This window comes from Chiloscyllium plagiosum, chromosome 25 (genome assembly GCF_004010195.1).
Source record: "Chiloscyllium plagiosum isolate BGI_BamShark_2017 chromosome 25, ASM401019v2, whole genome shotgun sequence".
Lineage (NCBI taxonomy): Eukaryota > Metazoa > Chordata > Chondrichthyes > Orectolobiformes > Hemiscylliidae > Chiloscyllium > Chiloscyllium plagiosum.
In genome coordinates, this window is record NC_057734.1 from 11,862,123 (window position 1) to 11,884,609 (window position 22,487).

The 22,487-nt window shown below is 40.4% G+C and overlaps 1 protein-coding gene across 1 annotated transcript in view; it reads left to right on the forward strand.

The window, feature by feature from the left end:
- Window positions 1-22,487, forward strand: part of fam222a (family with sequence similarity 222 member A) — a 289,691-nt gene that overhangs the window by 24,341 nt on the left and 242,863 nt on the right. The window contains exon 5 of the mRNA XM_043715498.1: window positions 3,940-4,022. Within this exon, the coding sequence (XP_043571433.1) occupies window positions 3,940-4,022 (83 nt within the window). The remainder of the gene's footprint in view (window positions 1-3,939; window positions 4,023-22,487) is intronic.

A 22,487-nucleotide genomic window follows, 5' to 3' on the forward strand; every position in this document is an offset into this window, starting at 1 on the left:
CCATGTGCTAGCAAGACAAGGAATGAGGAGAGAGAGGAGTTGAACACGTGGCTACAAGCATGGTGCAGGAGCAAGGGTTTCAGATACCTGGATAATTGGGGCTCATTCTGGGGTAGTTGGGACCTCTAAAAACAGGATGGTCTACACCTGAACCAGAGTGGTACTAATATCCTGGGGGGAAATTTGCTAATGCTCTTCGGGAGGGTTTAAGCTAATTCAGAAATGGGATGGGAACCTAAATTGTAGTTCCAATGTCCAGGAGGTTGAGAGTAGTGAGATCAGAAATATAGTTTCAAGGTCGCAAGAATCACCAGCAAACAGGAAGATGGTTTGAAGTGTGTCTACTTCAATGCTAGGAGACAGGAATGGTTGTTGCAGTTTCCAAAATTTAGATGTTTCATTAAGAACAGAGAAGATGATCAAAGAGAGGGAGGTTTTCATTGTTAGTCAAGGACAGTAAAACGGTGGCAGAAAGGACATTTGAGGACTCGTCTACTGAGGTAGTATGGGCTGACGTTAGAAACAGGAAAAGGCAAGGTCACCCTGTTTGGAGTTCTCTATAGACATCTGGATAGTTCCAGAGATGTAGAGGAAAGGATTGCAAAGATTATTCTGGATAGAAGCGAGAGTAACAGGGTAGTTGTTATGGGGACTTTAACTTTCCAACTATTGATTGGAAATACTACAGTTCGAGTACGTTCGATGGGTAAGTTTCTGTCCAATGTGAGCAGGAGGGTTTCCTGACACAGTATGCAGGTAGGCCAATGAGATGCGAGGCCACATTGGATTTGGTACTGGGCAATGAACCCGACCAGCTATTAGATTTGGAGGTAGATGAGCACTTTGGTGATAGTGACCACAATTCGGTTATGTTTGCTTTAGCAGTAGAAAGGGATAGATATATAGAGTTGTGCAAGAGATATAACTGAGGAAAAGGCAGTTATGATGCGATTCGGCAAAATTAAGGATGGATAGAATGGAGAAGGAAACTGGAAGGTATGGGCACAATTGAAATGTGAAGCTTATTCAAGGAACAGCTACTGCGTGTATACCTGTCAGACAGGGAGGAAGTGGTCGAATGAGGGAGCCAAGGTTTACAAAGGAATTGAATCGCTTGTCAAGAGGAAGAAGAAGGTTTATGTTAGGATGAGACGTGAAGGCTCAGTTAGGGCGCTTGAGAGTTGCAAGCTAGCCAGGAAAGACCTAAACAAAGAACCAAGAAGAGCCAGGAGTGGACATAAGAAGTCATTGGAAGATAGAATCAAGGAAAACCCTAAAGCTTTCTGTAAGTAAATCGAGAATAAAAGAATGGCTCTAATCTTACTCTAGTCAATCAAGAACAGTAGTGAGAAGTTGTGCGTGGACTCTGAGGAGATAGGAGAAGTGCTAAATGAATTTTTTTTGTCTGTCTTCATACTGGGGGGAAAAGAAATGTTGTCAAGGAGAATACTGAGATACAGGCAGCTAGACTAGATGGGATTGAGGTTCACAAGGAGGTGGTGTTAGTAATTCTGGAAAGTGTGAAAATAGGTATGTCCCCTGGGCCAGATAGGATTTATGCTAGGATTCTCTGGGAAGCCAGGGAGGAGATTGCTGAGCCTTTGGCTATAATCTTTGTTGTCATTGTCTACGGGAATAGTACCAGAAGACTGGAGGAAAGCAAATGTCCCCTTGCTCAAGAAGGGGAGTAGGGACAATCTTGGTAATTATAGACCATTGAGCCTTACTTCGGTTGTGGGTAAAGTGTTGGAAAAGGTTATAAGATCTAGGATTTATAATCATCTAGAGATGAATAAGTTGATTAGGGATAGTCAACACAGTTTTGTGAAGGGTAGGTAGTACCTCACAAACTTTTATTGAGTTCTTTGAGAAGGTGACCAAACAGGTGGATGAGGGTAAACTGGTTGATGTGGTGTATATGGATTACAGTAAGGTGTTTGATAAGGTTCCCCACAGTAGGCTATTGCACAAAATACAAAGGCATGGGATTGAGGGTGATTTAGTTGGCTAGCTGAAAGACAGGGTGGTGGTTGATGGGAAATGTTCATCCTGGAGTTCAGTTACTAGTGGTGTACCACAAGGATCTATTTTGGATCCACTGCTGTTTTGTCATTTTATAAATGACCTGGATGAAAGGGTAGAGGATGGGTTAGTAAATTTGCCGATGACACTAGGGTTGGTGGAGCTGTGGACAGTGCCGAAGAATGTTGCAGGTTACAGAGGGACATAAATAAGCTGCAAACCTGGGATGAGAAGTGGCAAATGGAGTTTCATCTGGAAAAGTGTGAGTGATTCACTTTGGAAGGAGCAACAGGAATAAAGAGTACTGGGCTAATGGTAAGATTCTTGGTAGTGTAGATGAGCAGAGAGATCTGTGTCCATGTATATAGATCCCTGAAAGTTGCCACCCAGGTTGATAGAGATGGCGTACGGTGTGTTAGTTTTTATTGATAGAGGGATTGAGTCTCAGAGCCACGAGGTCATGTTGCAGCTGTACAAAACTCTGGTGCAGCCGCACTTGGAGTATCACATACAGTTCTGGCCACCACATTATGGGATGTGGAAGCTTTGGAAAGGGTTCAGAGGCAATTAACTAGGATGTTGCCTGGTATGGAAGGAAGGTCATGAGGAAAGGCTGAGGGCTTTCAAGCTGTTTTCATTTGACAGAAGGAGGTCAGACCATGGCAACATGACACCTGGAGGAAGAGCGCCTCATCTTCCACCTAGGAACCCTCCAACCACAAGGGATGAATGCAGATTTCTCCAACTTCCTCATTTCCCCTCCCCCCACCTTATCTTAGTCCCAACCCTCAGACTCAGCACCGTCTTCTTCATCTGCAATCTTCTTCCCGACCTCTCCGCCCCCACCCCCTCTCCGGCCTATCACCCTCACCATAACCTCCTTCCACCTATCGCATTCCCAATGCCCCTCCCCCAAGTCCCTCCTCCCTACCTTTTATCTTAGCCTGCTTGGCACACCTTCCTCATTCCTGAAGAAGGCTTATGCCCGAAACGTCGATTCTCCTGCTCCTTGGATGCTGTCTGACCTGCTGCGCTTTTCCAGCAACACATTTTTCAGCTCTGATCTCCAGCATCTGCAGTCCTCACTTTCTCCCACCTTTTTTCCCCATAATTCTCAATTCCTTCACTCATTAAAAATTGGACTATTTCAGCCTTCAACATACTTGACAAGACAACTTCTATAGCCCTCTTTGCCTGATCAAAGAACCCGGCTTTGGGAAGAGCTTCCCCTCCTTCTTACCCAGTAATCCTATCATCATTCATCTGTGGATTGGATCCTTCAGCAATTAATAATCTGTGTTGCTGAAATAGGTCGGTGTCATGGAGTCATCGAGATGTACAGCATGGAAACAGACCCTTCGGTCCAACTCATCCATGCTGACCAGATATCCCAACCTAATCTAGTTCCATTTGCCAGCACTTGGCCCATATCCCTCATAACCCATCCAGATGCCTTTTAAATGTGTGTTAATATTAGTCAAGATTTTAGGAGCACTCCCTTGCTCTGCTTTGGATGGCACCATCTGGCAAATTGAGCCATGCCATACCAGTTTGTAATAGACTCAGCACTAACATACCACAAACTGGCCCATTTAACTTTAATATACACCATTAACATTCACATTGTAGTTTGTTTAAACCTTTGTAAATTCAGTTGTTTTAAAATACACAACTTATGCATTTCAGAATAAGCAATCTTTTACATGAAGTATTAAAAGCGAAAATCTAAAAAAATGTGATATGTAGACACAAATCATTAAACATCTTCTAGATTTTTAAAACTAAGATAGGATTCGTGGCAGAGTCCTGAATTGTGTGTTTATGTTGAGATGTGCCACACTTATGTTCTGTCTGAGTGAAATCACAAATAGGGCAAGAAACAATTTAATGCTACAGCATTTTCACCTCATTTTATAGATGAAGAAGATGAAGATAGAGTATAACCCTTATGCCAAAGGTGCTCTACCACATAACAGAAGACAGAACAAAACACCTCAAAGGTCAGTGGTCATAGATTCCTAAGATTCTCAGGCAGATTGCATATATTACAATCAGTGTGATTTTGCTGTGCTGCTATGTAAAATCTATTATATTTATTTCAACCAACTGTGAAAGGAATTACCGATGATAATACCTTTTTAATGTTGATAATGGTGTGGTGATACACTTATAAATTGTTAAAAAATATAAAAGTTTATATTTTTTTTTAAATTAATTGCTAATCCTTTACCCTGAAAGAGATTATTTCTATTTAGGAAGAGATGATTATCAAATGTGATGTTGCTAGGGGCCATGAGTTAGATTAGTTTTAAATGTTTCAACCAGATTTCTGCATATGGAGCTAACCAGAGAATACATAAATCTACAGTCTGCCACTAATTGGACCAAATAAGATTAAAATGTAGCCGGTGTAGAAAAAAAGTGTTTGACTTTGTTATCAAATGACTGAATTGTAAATATCTTTGGTCAAGTTATGGACTCCAGTGCAAAATTGTTATACCAAGACGTTCTTTTTTCAAAAGACCGCTTTATAATTTGGTACTTCATGATACTTCTAAATTTGTTTTTAGATGTTGTTTATCATAACCATTTCCCTTCCAATTCCTCAGACAATCTGCATCATCCAGACCCTTGCTCCTTTCAGATTAATTTCTGATGTCCAGTATTTTATGATACAGCAGGTTTATAAAAGGTTGATGGAATATTCCAAAATACTGATGACTGACAGATCAATAATTTTTTTGAGTCAATTTCTTTTCATGTTCCCTGTTTATGGTTGGGCCAGCATTTTGCATAATTAGTGCATTTAACTTGAAGAATAAAGGTTAGTCACCATGAAAAGCAACAGCAAAAGCTGCGATATTCAATTTTATTGGCCTGTGTAGCCTGCACTTGTAGTCTCATTAAACTAGGTTTTCCCCCGAATAATGATTAAAATTACTATACATAATCTAATGGACATCACACGTCAGCAGTACTTGAGGTTGTACTTTCTGTACTGAAATCTTGAGCATTGGTTTAAAAATAGGCCCAATTTTGTCAAAGGTCTCTACTCTCCACTCATGAAGATAATTCACAGGAATTTTAAGGAGGAAATGAACAATTATACTATCTGATAAGAGACACCTGATTGGTTGACAAGTGGACTCCGACTGGCAACATCTCTACCCTTGAGGATGATGATTGACGGTTAACTGCCAGACTTTGTTTGAATTTTAAACCAATTTTGTACCTGATTTGATCGAGGCATTGTCCTGAGAAATAAGCAAATAGCTATCATCTATTTTGCTGAATTGAAAAAGAGAACTGTGTGTACGTGCTATTTCTGTCTGCAAAGAACAGGAATATTAGTAACAAAGTATTTAGCTTCTAGTACATGAAAGTGTGTCATACTACCAACTCAGTTGCTGATTCTAAAATAGTGTCAGCATAATTGTTTGGACACTGAAGCACATCGAGATATTGTCCATTTGTAGAATCACATGTTAAAGATTGTGTTGTGCGTTTCGAAACACAGCATTTTTAGGTATGGTCACTACATTGTTTGTTTTGAACTGTCAAAGGTATATAATACACCTGTCTTTGGGACATACAGTCCAAATATGTGACATTAAACTACATATTTGGTAGATAAAATATCTTTTTTGGCTCAATGACAGCATTTGTTAGTGGTGAACACAGTCACATTGCTATTGCATAGGAGCAGTACGAAACCTTCAAGTTTTGAGATACGTTAGCCTTCCAGGATAATCTGTGAGGTAAGCTGGATACTTTTCAGGACCAGAATTGATAGCCTTAGACCCGTTCATGAGTTACACAATATAAAGTGAGAAATTTCATGATCAGGGTAGTCATCATCTTAATTGCTTGGCTTTGATGTGCCTTAAATCAGCATTAATCTTGTACAATGAACAAATGGCTAAGGAATGATTTATGAGTCCGATAAGGCCAACCTTATAGCACGTAGAACTATAGAGTTTTCAATGTGTATACAGTGATTAGTGAAGGTAAGTTTGCAATAGATAGTAGTAGAGAATCTCCTGGCCAATTTCTCAACTAGAATATTAAGATCATTTAACGGTTTACTTCAAATGAAAATTGAGTGCAAGATGTAACCCAGTAAGACATTTTAAGAAAATTCTCACATGTATCTACAAATATAAATGCAGCAAACGTGTCATTTAATATGAGAAATATGCAAGGGATGAATGTTTAGGTATCATTCAATTGAAGACACATTTCTGCTGAAAATCAAAGATGTTTGCAAGAGCTGGGCCTAGCTGTGACCCTATGGAAATACCATCTAGGCATGAATAGAGTTTTTAAAATTGAAGTAAATTGCATAAGCTGTTAAGTTCATAAATTCAATGAATATGCAATGGTGGTGGGTCTAGATTGCCATATAGTGTTGCAGTGCAGATATCTCTGGCTTCCATGAGTTGTACATGGGTGAATAGGATATTAATGTCAAATGTGCACGTGGACGCCACATTGCTAACGATGTGCAAGTTCTGTATGGTCGAGTAAATGTAAAGGAATTCCAATGTGTAATTGGAATATTTATTCAGAATTGGTGGTTGCAATTCACCCAACCATTTTTTCTAGTTAATTTTGTATAGAACCAGTGAGCGATAAGATAGGGATGGTGCACTGTGACAACAAACCTTGTGTATATAACCTGGCAGCTTGTTGCTCTCATACTAGTCCAGCAGGCATTTTTAAACTTGTTTTCAAGTAAGGTTGTCCAGGCATGCTGAGCAGCATTTCCACTGGATACAAATTTGGATTTATCATTAAGAATGTTAAGCATCTTAATGATATAGTCAAGTTTGTTAAGGATGACTATTCCAGTCCCTTCATTGATTTTATAATATGTATGTCTAGGTGCTACCAGACATTTACATTGCATATTCAAAGTAGACAAGTCATTCAGAATTCTGCAGTACTAATGTGGTAGCTGAGCGAGATGTATCATCAAAGATTCAGTACTTTCCTTCAACACTGGGTTGTATCAGGATAGCTGGGAATTGAGGAGTTTGAACTCACCAAACACCTCTTCACATTTGAGGTTGGATGAAGGTACACCAAAATTAAAACCATGCTCAAGAACAACTCCTCCTCACTTTCAGACCTTACATGGTCAAATAGATTTATTGCATGTTTAGTGACATTGTTAATTGCTTTGTCAAACTGTTTTGGCTTAAGTGTGTTTACCATGCAGTCTTGTTTCAAATTATTTATGATACGGTCATCTATTGAAGCAATATAACAACAAACTGATCAAATCCAAAAATGAAAGAAATTTTTGCAATTTAGACCATGCACAGTCAGGTATTGCATACATTTGTGATCATGTTATCAATATTTTCAATCTCATCTTGTATAAACAGTAGTGAAATCGTGTCTCACTTTAGCATTAAAATTACATTTAGAAGTAAAAATTGACAAAAATTTGGGTTTAATATACACTTGAAGAAATCCAACTGAAAAACTTGCCCATTCTTAACTTACACATAAGTTGGACTATGTTGTTGGTATCCTGAATTTGCTTTTTGTTGTACTTTTGATTCAGATATGCAAGTAATCATTTGGTAGCACAGAACTTGCATATTGCTGAAAAAAAGACCCACTTTGTTTTTTCATTTTGCACATTCATCAGACAATTCACATAAATATCTTTGAACAAATCTGGCAGTTAACTATCAATCATGATTAATAGATGCATACGTCATACCCCTACCACTCAAAGTACACTTGATAACTGATTATCATTCTTCTCTCATTCAAAATAAATGTTGGCCTCTCCTAAAATTTGTATTTCTTGTGAGTTGTCCTGACGAGTGCAAGATGAAAACTTCAACAAAATGTGTCTTTTTCAACAATATTCAAGTTACATTCTAAAAAATGACTATCACTTATATCTTTTTTGCTGACCCAGAAAAGGAAGCAAGTCAAGATGGAACAAAGCTTTGAAAAGGTTACATCAAGGAAGCAGGAAATTACAATACATTCAGCATAAATCTCTTGCATGGGAGTTAGAAAATTTAGGGTTGAAGCTTGACTCCACAACTTTGCCAAAGAATCTAAGTTCATACATTTATGCAGATCAGAAAAGCTATTTGAGAAGATATTCAATTAAGATCTCCACTTATCTGTAGTTCAGATAGGTATCAACAACTTATTGATACTGTCACAGGGGATGTCTAAGATACAAAACATGAACTCTAGTCCAGATGTAGCCTGCAAGATACTTTGATCCAGCTAGTTCCTAACTACTTTGTGTATATTTAAAAATACAGTTTCAGATCTTTATCTTCCAGACCCAGGTAAGAGGCATTTCTCTAATAACTCAAAATCCACTAAACAGGGAGCAAACTTTATCAATTCCCCAAATGTGGGAACCTTAAAGAAGACATGTGGAAGTCCAGCTCTACACACAGGGGTCTCACTACTGAAGGTCTCGCCTTTTCGGTGAAATTTAATGAGGAAGACAGGGGCCACCAGTGTCGACCATGAAAACTGTTGATATTCTACTGGTCCCATCAGTGAGAGCTGTGAGGGTATTAAGTCCTAATTTACAGCAGGAACTCTGCCACTGAATGTCCAGACTCAATTGTATATTTAATTAAGTAGAATGAAGTCCAGCTCCTGAAGTCAAAGGTGTGCAGCTCTGCATTACTGGCAGTATGGTGAAAGGTGCCAATGCCAGTAATACTCATGGACTTCCATGAAGACTCACTTCCATGAAGATCCTTAGAGAAAGATAAATAAAGGCTACTGGAGGTCATTGGGAGGTGGGGGAGGCTGCTAGCAAGGTAGACAGAGCAATTAGTGGAAAGGGGAGAGTGAAGTCTTCTGTTTGCACCCCCTACCTAAAGCCAAGTCCCTCAATCATGTTAGCATGGCTCTGAATAGGGGACATTCTCAGAAGGTTGCAAGCAAACCTGATTGAGTTTGCAGTTAGTCTTCCAGCATGACAAGGTCCCCGCCCATGTTGGTTGAATAATGGTGGTGTTAGGATGAGGCTCTAAAATTGGCATCAATTGCTTGAATTGACATCTGAGAAGGGAAGGCCACCATCAGCCTTCCTCCCACCAGACCTAATCAGGTAAGGGGGTTTTGCACCACCAGGTTGTGTCTTGATTAATAGCACTCCAAACTTCAAAATGTGGGCATTTCTAAACTATTAAAAGATAAGCAAGGAGTTTTCCTGTTGTAATGGACAACATTCCTTCCTCACCGGGATAACATGTGATCATTCATGCTGATTGCTGTATACAAATTGTGATGTTTTATTGTGTCCATGTCTTTCAGGTTACTTTTTTCCCTAATGAAATCAGAAGCTAATCAGAGTAGGGAAACCTGACACATTGTTTTGCTTCACTAGAAAGCTATCTTGATTTAAATTCAGAAGTGAATTTTGCAGTAACCATCAACATTATCTTGACTTTGAATTAGGAAACATGAAAACCAAAGTTAATGTTTTGAAGCGCAAGCAGGGATAAGGTTTCGCAGGTGCATCTTGTGGTTTGGCTACCTATGTTATATTAACGTCAATATGTGTTCACATTGAGATTATTTTGATCCTGATTTTATAAGAAGGCCCCATTAAATCAGTACTGCAATTCTGCAGGTTTTTAATCTGAAACCTGAATCAGCTATCTCAGTGCAGTTACCTGACTATCATTATCATATATGGAACAGACTTTATAGTTAGTCACATAAGCACAGTCACTGCAACTGAAAGAAATTAAATCATAAATTTAAATTGCCTTAAGTACTTGAAAGGAAGTTATATAATTTCATCTGAACCTTTCAGAAACATTAGATTCCCACTCTTGATTTATACAATCAATAAGCTGAATGGCTAAGGAACAAGAGGGTAAAACTACTTTCTGTCTCAAAGTGTCAAAGTCAAAATTTGCTTGAAAATGTGTCAAGACTAGACATTTTGCTTATGCACCTTGTTTACCAATTCCTGTGCAGCAGCACTTTCAACTTTGACAATTATAATATAAAAGTAAAAGCAGGAGATCTGCATGAAGTGCTTGTAGCAACCATGGGAATAAAGAAAGATTTACACTAACATAACATCTTTCATGACGACTAAACATTTAGAAGCACTTTATAGCTAAAAAAAAGTTTAGAAGTTGAGATATTGTTGTTGGAAACACCAATATATAAATATCAAATTCAAACATTCTGGCTTGGAAAATAATTGCACTGCTCCACTGGTTTAAGTGTGCAACTGCTTTACATTTTTTTGAGATGCAGATAGAGAACAAGGGAGAAGCATTTAATGAGATTATAATATTGAAGTGCCCAAGATTATCTTTATGTTCTGGCATTAGCTTGCAAGAGCAGGAGACTATCCTGGTGTCAGAATATTTGTTTAGTCAGGTTTGCAGATGGACAACGAAGCTGAAAATGTGTTGCTGGAAAAGCGCAGCAGGTCAGGCAGCATCCAAGGAACAGGAGAATCGACGTTTCGGGCATAAGCCCTTCTTCAGGAATCGGGCTTATGCCCAAAACGTCGATTCTCCTGTTCCTTGGATGCTGCCTGACCTGCTGCGCTTTTCCAGCAACACATTTTCAGCTCTGATCTCCAGCATCTGCAGTCCTCACTTTCTCCTCAAAGATGGATAACAAAACCAATATAGTTAGGAAAATGTCTGAAGGCAGTCAAAATTGACACCAAGTAATGGAAGGAGGTAGTAAGATTGGTCAGCGGTAAGTTTCAAGGAGTGCCCTAATGACAGAGAAGCAGAGGGGTTTAAGGAGGAAATTTCAATTCTTATGGTCATGATTGTTGTACTGGAGTCATTTGAACATTCAGAAAAGGCTAGAATGAGAGGAATATAGAGTTCTGCAGGATTGTTAGAAGGTTACAGAAATAAGACAAAGTGAGGCCATAGAGGGAATTGGATACAAGGATGAGCAATTTGAATTCAAATTTTTAGCCTACTAGAAGACCATTGGAGGTTTGTAAACATCAAAATGGACAGGATATTCAGCATTAGGATAAGGGCAGCAGAGTTTATGGACAAGTTTACTGAAGATAAAAGTTCACGTATTACACCAGCCACAGATAAGAAAATTAAATATATGCTTCCTCAGACAATGATTAGGATGTGAGAAAGTAAAGATTTTGATTTAGACAAGGGCATCAAAAGTAGAGATAAATAAGTGGTTGAGAATAGACAGTGACAAGTTTTCAGTCAGGTCGAGGGCCAGATGCTAGTAGATAGGAAACTGGAACTACAGTTGTAAATGACTCAGGGGAAATTATTACCTCGAGTTCCAGATTCTCCCAGAAAAGGAAACATCCTTTCAACATCTAATCAGCCATGTCCCCTCAGGATCTTTAAATGTTTCAATTAACACCTTTGACTCTTCTAAACTCCAGATGATGTATGCCCTTTCTAACCTTCCATCATAAGACAATCTGCTCATTCCAGGTATTAGTTAAGTAAACCTTCTCAATTGCTTCAACATATTAACATCCCCAATACTGTACTTAGTACTCCAGATATGGTTTCATCAATACCCTATGTTAGGTTTAAATTTTATTGTCATGTGTGCTCAAGTACTATGTACAAGGGTACAGTGAAAAATGTACAGTGTCACCACACATGGCACCATCTTAGGTACAAAGTACCGAGGTACAAAATCTTAGTTACAGAAGTAGAAAATAAGTTTTAAAAAGTTCAACACTACAGTCTAAAATAAATAAAATTTACAAAGTCAAATATTACAGTCCTTTCTTAAGCCGTGGGCCTGTAGACACTCCAAGCTGGGCTTTCCCCAAGAGGGCTCACTCTCCTCTGCTTTCACCCACGCTGGGCTAAGACATGCCCATGTTTGCCAGCTTTCTTTGTTGTTGCTGACCTCCAACGGTTATGTCAGGCTTCGCTGCGCTTGCAAGGCTTTGGCCTTAACTGCCACTTTGCTGCTGATGGTAGGTGCTGCCATCTTTCGTGATTGACCACTGCTGCAGCCGTCTTTAGCCGCCGCCTCCTCATCGCTGACTGTCGCTGCTGCAATTCTTTGCCGCCAGCTGCCCCTGCTGCCATCTGGGCTTGCGCTGGGTCCCAGCCAATGTCACACTCTGTTACCACATTAGCCATCTCCTAGCCGAGTCCTGCTCTGGTACCATTCTGAACGTGCAGAAAGTGGGTGGAGGAAGAATGAAAACCCAAGAACTAAAATAAAGAAAAAAGTGTAAAAAAAGAAAGAAAAGTGGTTGGACCAGACGAGCTCAGTTCAGAAGCCCTACTCTGCCAGCTTGGAAAGCATTGAATGGTGGAACAGGTTCACGGGACTGAATGGCCTACTCCTGTGCCTATGCTCCTGTAATGGGGAGATGGGAGATTACTGAAGCATAACAATTCCCTTCACAATAAACCATAACATTTTAGTGGCTTCTATAGAGTCATAGAGCACAGAAACAGACTCATCGTTCCAACTCGTCCGCTCCGACCAGATATCCCAATCTGATCTAGTCCCATTTTGCCAGCATTTGGTCCATATCCCTCTTAAAACCTTTCCTAATCATACACCCACCCTTCTGGCAGCTCATTTCCATACATGCACCATATTCTGAATGAAAACATTACCCCTCAGGTTCTTTTTAAATCTTTCCCCTCTAACCTTAAACCTATGCCCTCTAGTTTTGGACTCCCCCAGCCTTGGGGAAAAAGAGCTTGCCTATTCGCCCTAGCCATGCCCCTCATGATTTTATAAACTTCTATAAGTCACCCCTAAGCCTCTGACACTCCAAGGAAAAATGCCCCACCTTGTTCAGCATGTCCCTTTAACCCAAACCTTCACCTGAGCCTTTGACAAAACCATGTTGACCCTGCCTGACTTACAAATTATATTTTGAAAAATAGACATTAAAAGTGACACTGAAGCACTCATCTGTGACATCCAAACACCATTCTGGTTTTGTCATGAGCTGTTGGTCATCATCAGGTCAGTAAGAAGGAGGCACTTCTTTTGTATGGTATTAATGATTGGCTACATCTCAGGAAAGTGTCGATCCCAAAAACCACTAGATACAAGATATTTGTTTTATTTATTCTGTTAGTGTGCTGTTGGTTATGAGTGTGCTGATGGTGGTGGAAATATATATTTGATAGAACACCATGAATGTTGTGACTGCATTTCAAAATAAATTTCCAAGATTTATAGCTTATAAATTATTGTTAAAATATCAATGTGCACATTTAATGCATGTTTGCATCTGTCTGGTAAATATCTGCAAGAATAACAGACCAACAGATTAATAACTGCATCAGAAAATAGCAGATCTACAAATGTTTATAGAAGTAATCTGTTAATACTGCCAAGTTTAAATTTATAGCTTCAAATCAACATTCTTGTGCAGTTTTATTTATCGAATTTTAAAGAAAATAATTTAAACCAGGATGAAACTATCAGGGAAACTGGTTTCTTAAAGCTACTGTTGAGTTTAACATTGCACAGTGCTGAAATATCATTAATCCAGGCTTTTTCAATTTCATCCACAAATGTTAATCCAACTCATTGCACTGTCAGGTTCAATTATTGCATCAAACTAGGTTCCCCTGATGTCATCAGCATTCACTATACAAACAGTTGTAATGAGGGAATATTCTGCTCTCCTAGTTTCTCAGCAGCCTTGAGGTAATGTCAATCTCCTGGCAGGCACATTTCTTCAAGTGTCGTTAGATTGGGGATCTGAATAAACTAATTGGGTGATGTTTAAAACTTTGCAGTTTAGCACTTGAGGTAAGAGAACATCAAGGTTACTGGTGTACAATTTACACTATCCCAGATAAGTCCTCTCACCATTTTTAAAGGCAACTGTCTATCGATGATCAAGTAGGAAATTTGAAGTTTGTGCTTTTGAACTCAAGTTCTGTTCTGAATTTTGAAGAAAGGTCACTGGACCCGAAACTTTAGTGCTGCTTTCTCTGCACAGTTAATGTTGGACCTGCTGAGTTTCTCCAGCTATTTCTGTTTTTATTTCAAATTTCCAGCATCTGCAGTTCTTTGTTTTTTGTTTGGTGTCAAAATTGAAGTATGGCTCTGCATTTCTCGGGAAGTTCTGAACAGATTCTCCTCTCGGAAATGTTGAGCTCCTTTCTTTCAAAGCAAAAAATGTGCAATTGCCACTCCCTGGAAAATCTGGCCCATTATCTTGATAGATTGGCAACAGCAACCGGGTTCAACTGATCATTTTCACTTTAAAAAATGTTAGCATTTATGATGCTTGCTACCCTTTCTTACCTGCATTAAATTTAGGGGATTCAACAGGCTTACTCCAGGTAAGGCAGCTTCAATCTTTGGATAGGTACCTGGGACTTCGATGTTGTAGTCATTTCGGAGACATGTATCGAGCAAGACTATAAGACATAGGAGTGGAAGTAAGGCCATTCGGCCCATCGAGTCCACTCTGCCATTTAATAATGGCTGATGGGCATTTCAACTCCACTTACCCGCATTCTCCCCGTAGCCCTTAATTCCTTGTGACATCAAGAATTTATCAATCTCTGCCTTGAAGACATTTAGCGTCTCGGCCTCCACTGCTCTCCGCGGCAATGAATTCCACAGGCCCACCACTCTCTGGCTAAAGAAATGTCTCCGCATTTCTGTTCTGAATTGACCCCCTCTAATTTTAAGGCTGTGCCCACGGGTCCTAGTCTCCCCGCCTAACGGAAACAATTTCTTAGCGTCCATCCTTTCCAAGCCATGTATTATCTTGTAAGTTTCTATTAGATCTCCCCTTAACCTTCTAAACTCCAATGAGTACAATCCCAGGATCCTCAGCTGTTCTTCTTATGTTAGACCTACCATTCCAGGGATCATCCGTGTGAATCTCTGCTGGACACGCTCCAGTGCCAGTATGTCCCTCCTACGGTGTGGGGCCCAAAACTGGACACAATACTCCAAATGGGGCCTAACCAGAGCTTTATAAAGTCTCAGCACATCGCTGCTTTTATATTCCAACCCTCTTGAGATAAATGACAACATTGCATTTGCTTTCTTAATCATGGATTCAACCTGCATGTTTACATTTAGAGAATTCTCGACTAGCACACCCAGATCCCTTTGTACTTTGGCTTTATGAATTTTCTCACCATTTAGAAAGTAGTTCATGCTTGTATTCTTTTTTCCAAAGTGCAAGACCTCACATTTGCTCACATTGAACTTCATCAGCCATTTCCTGGACCACTCTCCCAAACTGTCTAGATCCTTCTGCAGCCTCCACACTTCCTCAGTACTACCTGCCTGTCCACTTTTCTTCGTATCATCGGCAAACTTCACTAGAATGGCCCCAGTCCCTTCATCCAGATCATGATTATATAATGTGAACAGCTGCAGTCCCAATACTGAACCCTGTGGGACACCGCTTGTCACCGGCTGCCATTCCGAAAAAGAACCTCTTATCCCAAATCTCTGCCTTCTGTCAGACAGCCAATCCTCAATCCATGCCAGTAGCTCACCTTGAACACCATGGACCCTCACCTTACTCAGCAGCCTCCCGTGTGGCACCTTATCAAAGGCCTTTTGGAAGTCTATATAGACCACATCCACTGGGTTTCCCTGGTCTAACCTACTTGTCACCTCTTCAAAGAATTCTAACAGGTTTGTCAGGCACGACTTCCCCTTACTAAATCCATGTTGACTTGTTCTAATCCGACCCTGCTCTTCCAAGAATTTAGAAATCTCATCCGTAACGATGGATTCTAGAATTTTACCAACAACTGAGGTTAGGCTAATTGGCCTATAATTTTCCATCTTTTGTCTTGATCCTTTCTTGAACAATGGGGTTACAACAGCGGTCTTCCAATCATCCGGGACTTTCAAAAGTCACTGGAGTCGGGGAAAGACCTCAACCAACGCCTCTGCTATTTCCTCAGCCACCTCCCTCAGAACTCTACGATGTAGCCCATCGGGGCCAGGAGATTTGTCAATTTTAAGACCTTTTAGCTTTTCTAGCATTATCTCTTTTGTAATGGCAACCATACTCAACTCAGCCCCCTGACTCCCTTTAATTGTTGGGATATTACTCATGTCTTCCACTGTGAAGACTTACGCAAAGTACTTATTAAGTTCTCCAGCTAGTTCCTTATCTCCAATCACTAGGCTTCCAGCATCAGTTTGAAGTGGCCCAATGTCTACGCTTGCCTGTCGTTTGTTTCTTATGTATTGAAAGAAACTTTTACTATCATTTCTAATATTACTGGCTAGCCTACCTTCATATTTGATCCTCTCCTTCCTTATTTCTCTCTTTGTTATCCTCTGTTTGTTTTTGTAGACTTCCCAATCTTCTGATTCCCCAATCATTCAGAACTTTCCCTGACTGCAGTGACGTTTGAAATATCTCAACCAACGCCTCCGCTATTTCCTCAGCCACCTCCCTCAGAACTCTAGGATGTAGCCCATCGGGGCCAGGAGATTTATCAATTTTAAGACCCTTTAGCTTTTCTAGCACTTTCTCTTTTCTAATGGCAACCATACTCAACTCAGCCCCCTGACTACCTTTAATTGTTGGGATATTACTCTTGTCTTCTACTGTGAAGACTGACGCAAAGTACTTATTAAATTCTCCAGCCATTACCTTATCTCCCATCACTAGCCTTCCAGCATCAGTTTGAAGTGGCCCAATGTCTACTCTTGCCTGTCGTTTATTTCTTATGTACTGAAAGAAACTTTTACTATAATTTCTAATATTACTGGCTAGCCTACCTTCATATTTGATCCTCCTCTTCCTTATTTCTCTTTTTGTTATCCTCTGTTTGTTTTTGTAGCCTTCCCAATCTTCTGATTTCCCAGTGCTCTTGGCTACTTTATAGGATCTCTCTTTTTCTTTGATACATTTCCTGACTTCCTTTGTCAGCCATGGCTGTCTAATCCCTCCCCGGATAATCTTTCTTTTCTTGGGGATGAACCTCTGTACTGTGTCCTCTATTATACCCACAAACTCCTGCCATTTTTGCTCTACTGTCTTCCCTGCTAGGCTTGCTTCCAGTCGATTTTCGTCAGTTTCTCTCTCATGCCCTCATAATTACCTTTGTTTAATTGTAACACCATTACATCCGATTTTGCCTTCTCTCTTTCAAACTGCAGACTGAACTCTACCATATTATGATCGTTGCTTCCTAAGTGTTCCCTTACATTAAGATCTTTTATAAAGTCTGGTTCATTGCATAGCACTAGGTCCAAAATAGCCTGCTCCCTTGTGGGCTCCATGACACGCTGTTCCAAAATGCCATCCTGTAAGCATTCCAAGAATTCCCTTTCTTTGGATCCACTGGCAACATTATTTACCCAGTTCACCTGCATATTGAAGTCCCCCATGATCACAGTGACCTTGCCTTTCTGACATGCCTTTTCTATTTCCCGGTACACGTTGCACCTCTGGTCCTGATCACTGTTAGGAGGTCTGTACATAACTCCCATATTGTTTTTTTGCCTTTGTGGTTCCTCAATTCCACTCACACAGACTCCACATCATCCAACTCTATGTCATTCAGTGCCATAGATTTAATTTTGTTCTTAACTAACAAGGCCACCCCGCCCCCTACAAGGCCACCCCGCCCCCTTGGACATTGCAAGTTCCAGGGTTTAGATCCTTCATTAAAAACAGGCAAGGCAGTAAAAGAGGGGGGAGGTGTGGCCTTGTTAGTCAAGGATAGTATAACGGTGGCTGAAAGACTTTTTGATGAGGACTTATCTACTGAGGTAATACGGGCTGAGGTTAGACACAGGAGGAGGTCACACTCCTGGGAGATTTTTATAGGCCTCCGCAGAGTTCTAGTGATGTGGAGTAGAGGATTGGCAAAATGATTCTGGATAGGAGTGAAAGGAACAGGGTGGTCATTATGGGGGACTTTAACTTCCCCAACATAGACTGGAAATGCTGTAACTCTAGTATGTCAGATGGAGCAGTTTTTGTCCAATGTGTGCAGGAGGGTTTTCTGACACAGTATGTTGAAAGGCCGACAAGAGGGGGAGGCTACAATGGAGCTAGTGCTTGTTAATGAACCAGGCCACGTGTTTGATTTAGTGGTAGGTGAGCACTTTGGAGAGAGTGATCATAATTCAGTTACGTTTAGTTTAGCGATGGAAAGAGAAAGGTACATGCCAAAGGACAAGAATTATCAATGGGGCAGGGGCAATCATAATGCAATTAAGCGAGACTTAGAATTGCATCTCTTGTTAAGTGGAAAAGGAGGCTTATGTGACGATGAGATGAGGTGGTTCAGATGAGGCGATGGAGTTACAGATTAGCTAGGAAGGATTTAGCAGGTAGAATAAAGGAGAACCCTAAAGCTTTCTACAGGTATGTCAGGAATAAAAGGATGACTAGGGTAGGAATAGGGCATGTCAAAGACAGAAGTGGGAAATTGTGTGTGGACCCTGTGGAGATCAGAGAGATACTAAATGAATATTTCTCATCAGTTTTCACTCAGGAAAAGGATAATATCGTAGAGGTGAAGAATGAGATTCAAGATATTAGATTAGAAAGGATAGAGGTTAGTAAGGAAGAGGTGCTACCAATTCTAGAAGGAGTGAAAGTAGACAAGTCCCCTGGGCCAGATGGGATTTATCTGAGGATTGTCTGGGAAGCTAGAAAGGAGATGGTGGAGCCTTTGGCTTTGATCTTTGAATTGTCATTGTCTACAGGTTTAGTACCACAGGACTGGAGGATTGCAAATGTTGTGCCCTTGTTCAAGAAGGGCAGTAGAGATGACCCAGGTAATTATAGACCAGTGAGCCTTACATCTGTTGTAGGAAACGATTATAAGAGAGAGGATTTATAATCATCTAACAACAATTTGATTTCAGATAGTCAACATGGTTTTGTCAAAGGCAGATCATGTCTCTCAAATTTCACTGAGTTTTTTCAGAAGGTGACCAAGCATGTGGTGTACATGGACCTCAGGAAAGCCTTTGATAAGGTTCCACATGGTAGGCTGTTGGAGAAAATGCAGAGGTATGGATTGAGGTTGATTTAGCAGTTTGGATTAGAAACTGGCTTTCTGAAAGAAGGTAGCGAGTGGTGGTTGATGGAAAATATTCAGCCTGGAATCCGGTCATTAGTGGTGCGCCACAAGGATTTGTTTTGGGACCACTGCTGTTTGTCATTTTTATAAATGACTTAGACACAAGCATAGGTGGATGGATTAGTAGATGATACTGAAGTCAGTGGAGTAGTGGACAGCGTGGAAGAATGTTGCAGGGGGACTTGGATAAACTGCAGAACTGGGCTGAGAGGTGACAAATGGAGTTCAATGCAGATAAATGTGATTTGATTCACATTGGGAAGAATAACAGGAAGGCAGAGTACTAGGTCAATGGAAAAATTCTTGGTAGTGTGGATGTGCAGAGGGATCTTGGCGTCCATGTACATAGAACCATGAAAGTTGCCACCCAGGTTGATACTGCTGTTAAGAAGGCATACGGTGTGTTAGGTTTTATTGGTAGAAGGATTCAGTTCCAGAGCTGTAATGCCATGCAACTATATAAAACACTAGTGCGGCTGCATTTGGAATATTTTGTACAGTTCTGGTCGCCCCATTACAGAAAAGATGTGGAAGCATTGGAAAAAGTGCAGAGATTTACCAGGATGTTGACTGGTCTGGAGGGAAGGTCTTATGAGGAAAGGCTGAGACTTGGGTCTGTTCTCATTGGAAAGAAGGCGGCTAAGAGGGGATTTGATAGAGACATACAAGATGATCAGAGGATTAGATGGGGTAGACAGTGAAAATCCTTTTTCCTAGGATGATGATGTCAGCTTGTGATAAATTTAAGACAGATGTCAGAGGCAGGTGTTTTACTCAGAGTGGTAAGGGCGTGGAATGCCCTGCCTCCAATGTAGTTAACTCAGCCACTTTAGGGAGATTTAAACAATCCTTGGATAAGCACATGGATGATGATGGGATAGTGTAGAGGGATGAGCTTAGATGAGTTCACATGTTGGTGCAACATCGAGGGCTGAAGGGCCTGTCTGCACTATATTGTTCTATGTTTTAACTGCTGGCATGATCATTCCACTGACACACAGAAATGTAGCTATACTTTCTAAGGGGTAAGAGGCCCACTTTCATAGTTAAATTGATATGCATTTGAGAATTGAGTCTAATTAGGCATGTTCATTAATAGATTATCTATGAAAGGGTAAAGATGATCCACATGTAGGTGTTAGAGTTTGTGTCACAGAGAAAAGTCCATTTATTTTCTAATTGACCCATATTAATTAGGTTATATTACCATATTTAATTATGCAATTCCCTAATTGCGTAGTGATTATATCTTGCACATTTTGCAGCCTAAAACTATTAAGAAAGCTGAAGCTTAAAATCTCAGTGCTAGTTCTTTGTTCATTTATATAGCCAATATTTATTGATCAACAGTATTCTTTGCCAGGAGTTCAGAGCCACACCTTTTAAAAGGTTATGCAGAGATGCAATCTGCATATATACAAAATATCTGTTTGAAACTTATTCTGACTTCGAGGATGCTTTTATCTAAGTTATTTGTATTGGATGCTTGTCGGATGCTGCTTGACCTGCTGTGCTTTTTCCAGTGCCACACTTTTCGACTCTTAAATAACTTAGTTATTTGTGTTGCATATATTTCCCTTTGTGACGTCATAATTTCCCTACTACTGGTGCAAGGCTCACCGGCCTGTAATTTCCCAGATTATCCCTGTTACCCTTCTTAAACAAAAGAACTGGCTATTCTTCTGTCTTCTGGGGCCTTTCCTATGGTTAAAAAAGTTACAAGAATTTTGTACAAGGCCCCAGCAATTTCCTCCTTTGCCTCCCTCAGTATTCTGGGATAAATCCTATCTGGTCCTGGGGGAACTTGCCTACCTTTAATGCTTTTCAAATACCCAGTACTTCCTCCTTTCTCATATTGACATGCCCGAGAAAATCAACATACTCCTCTCTAGACTCAACATCCACCACGTTCTTCTCCTTTGTGAATAGCAATGGAGAAGAAGGACCTCACCCACTTCATTCATCTCCATACATAAATTCCCTCCTCTGTCCTTAAATGGACCTATGTTTTCCTTAGTTAACCTCTTGCTCATTATATAGTTATAAAGCACCTTGGAATTTTCCTTAATCCTATTTGCCAAGAACACTTCATGGCCCCTTTCAGCCTCCCAACTCCTTGTTTGTGTTCTTTCCAGCTATTTTTGTATTCTTCAAAGGCTCTGTCTGTCTTCAGTTTCCTAAATCTTACATATGTGCTCGCTTTCCTTTTGACTAAGCTCAAAATATCTCCTCATCCAAAGTTCCGAAATCTTGCCATCCTTATCCTTCATTTTCAAGAGTGTGGTGCTGGAAAAGCACAGCCAGTCAGGAGAAGGAGAATCGATGATTCGGGCATAAGCCCTTCATCATTTTCACAGGAGCATGCTGGTCTTGAACTCTAAATCATTTGGTCTTTAAAAGTTTCTCACATGATAGATGCGGATTTACCCTCAGACAGCCAACCTCAATCTACATTTCCCAGTTCCTGCCTAATATTGTTGTAGCTAGCCTTCCCCAATACAGTTCTTTCGGCCTAGGACAACTCTTCCCTTTATCCATAAGTAACCTAAAATGTACGGAATTATGGTCACTGTTCCTGAAATACTTCCGCACTTTAAACTCTGATCACTTGGCTGGACTCATTCCCCAATACCAGGTCCAGTAATGACCCTTTCCCAAGCTGGACTACTTACATATGGCTACAAGAACTCCTCCAAGACACAGCTAACAAATTCCCCAACATCCAAGCACCTGGCCCGAAAGGAGTCCCAGTCATTATAGGGGAAGTTAAAATAATGGACCACAACAACCCTGTGTTTTTAAATTTATCCATAATATGTTAACATATCTGTTTCTCTATCTCCCACTGGCTGTTAGGAGGCCTGTAGTACAACGCCTATAGTGAATGGACACTTCCTATTCCTGATCTCTACCCATATGGCCTCACTGAATGAGCCCCCCCAAAGTGTCCTCCCTCAATATAACAGTGATATTCTCCCTAATTTTTTACATAGTTCTCAACCACTTTTGTATCCCTCTCAATCTCACCTGAAACATCTAAATCCCAGAATGTTAAGGCGCCAGTCTTGCCCCTCTCTCTCAACCAAGTTTCTGTATTTGCTACAAAATGTGCTATTCCAAACTCTAATTTCATTTGCCTTACCTGTCATACACTTTGCATTAAATACACTTCAGACTACCAGTCTTGCTATGTTAAGTAATGTCTCCCTGTCTCCTCTTTCTTTTAGCTTTACTGGCCTTAGTCTCCAACTCCTGCTTGGTCATTTCACTTGCTGACCTACTGCTCTAGTTCCCACCTCTTTCCCCCCCCCCACCCCCCCCCTGCTTTAATCCCTCCTGAGTGACACTATCAAACCTCCCTGCCAGGTTATTCATGCCCTTCCAGTTTAAGTGCAACCTGTCCTCCAT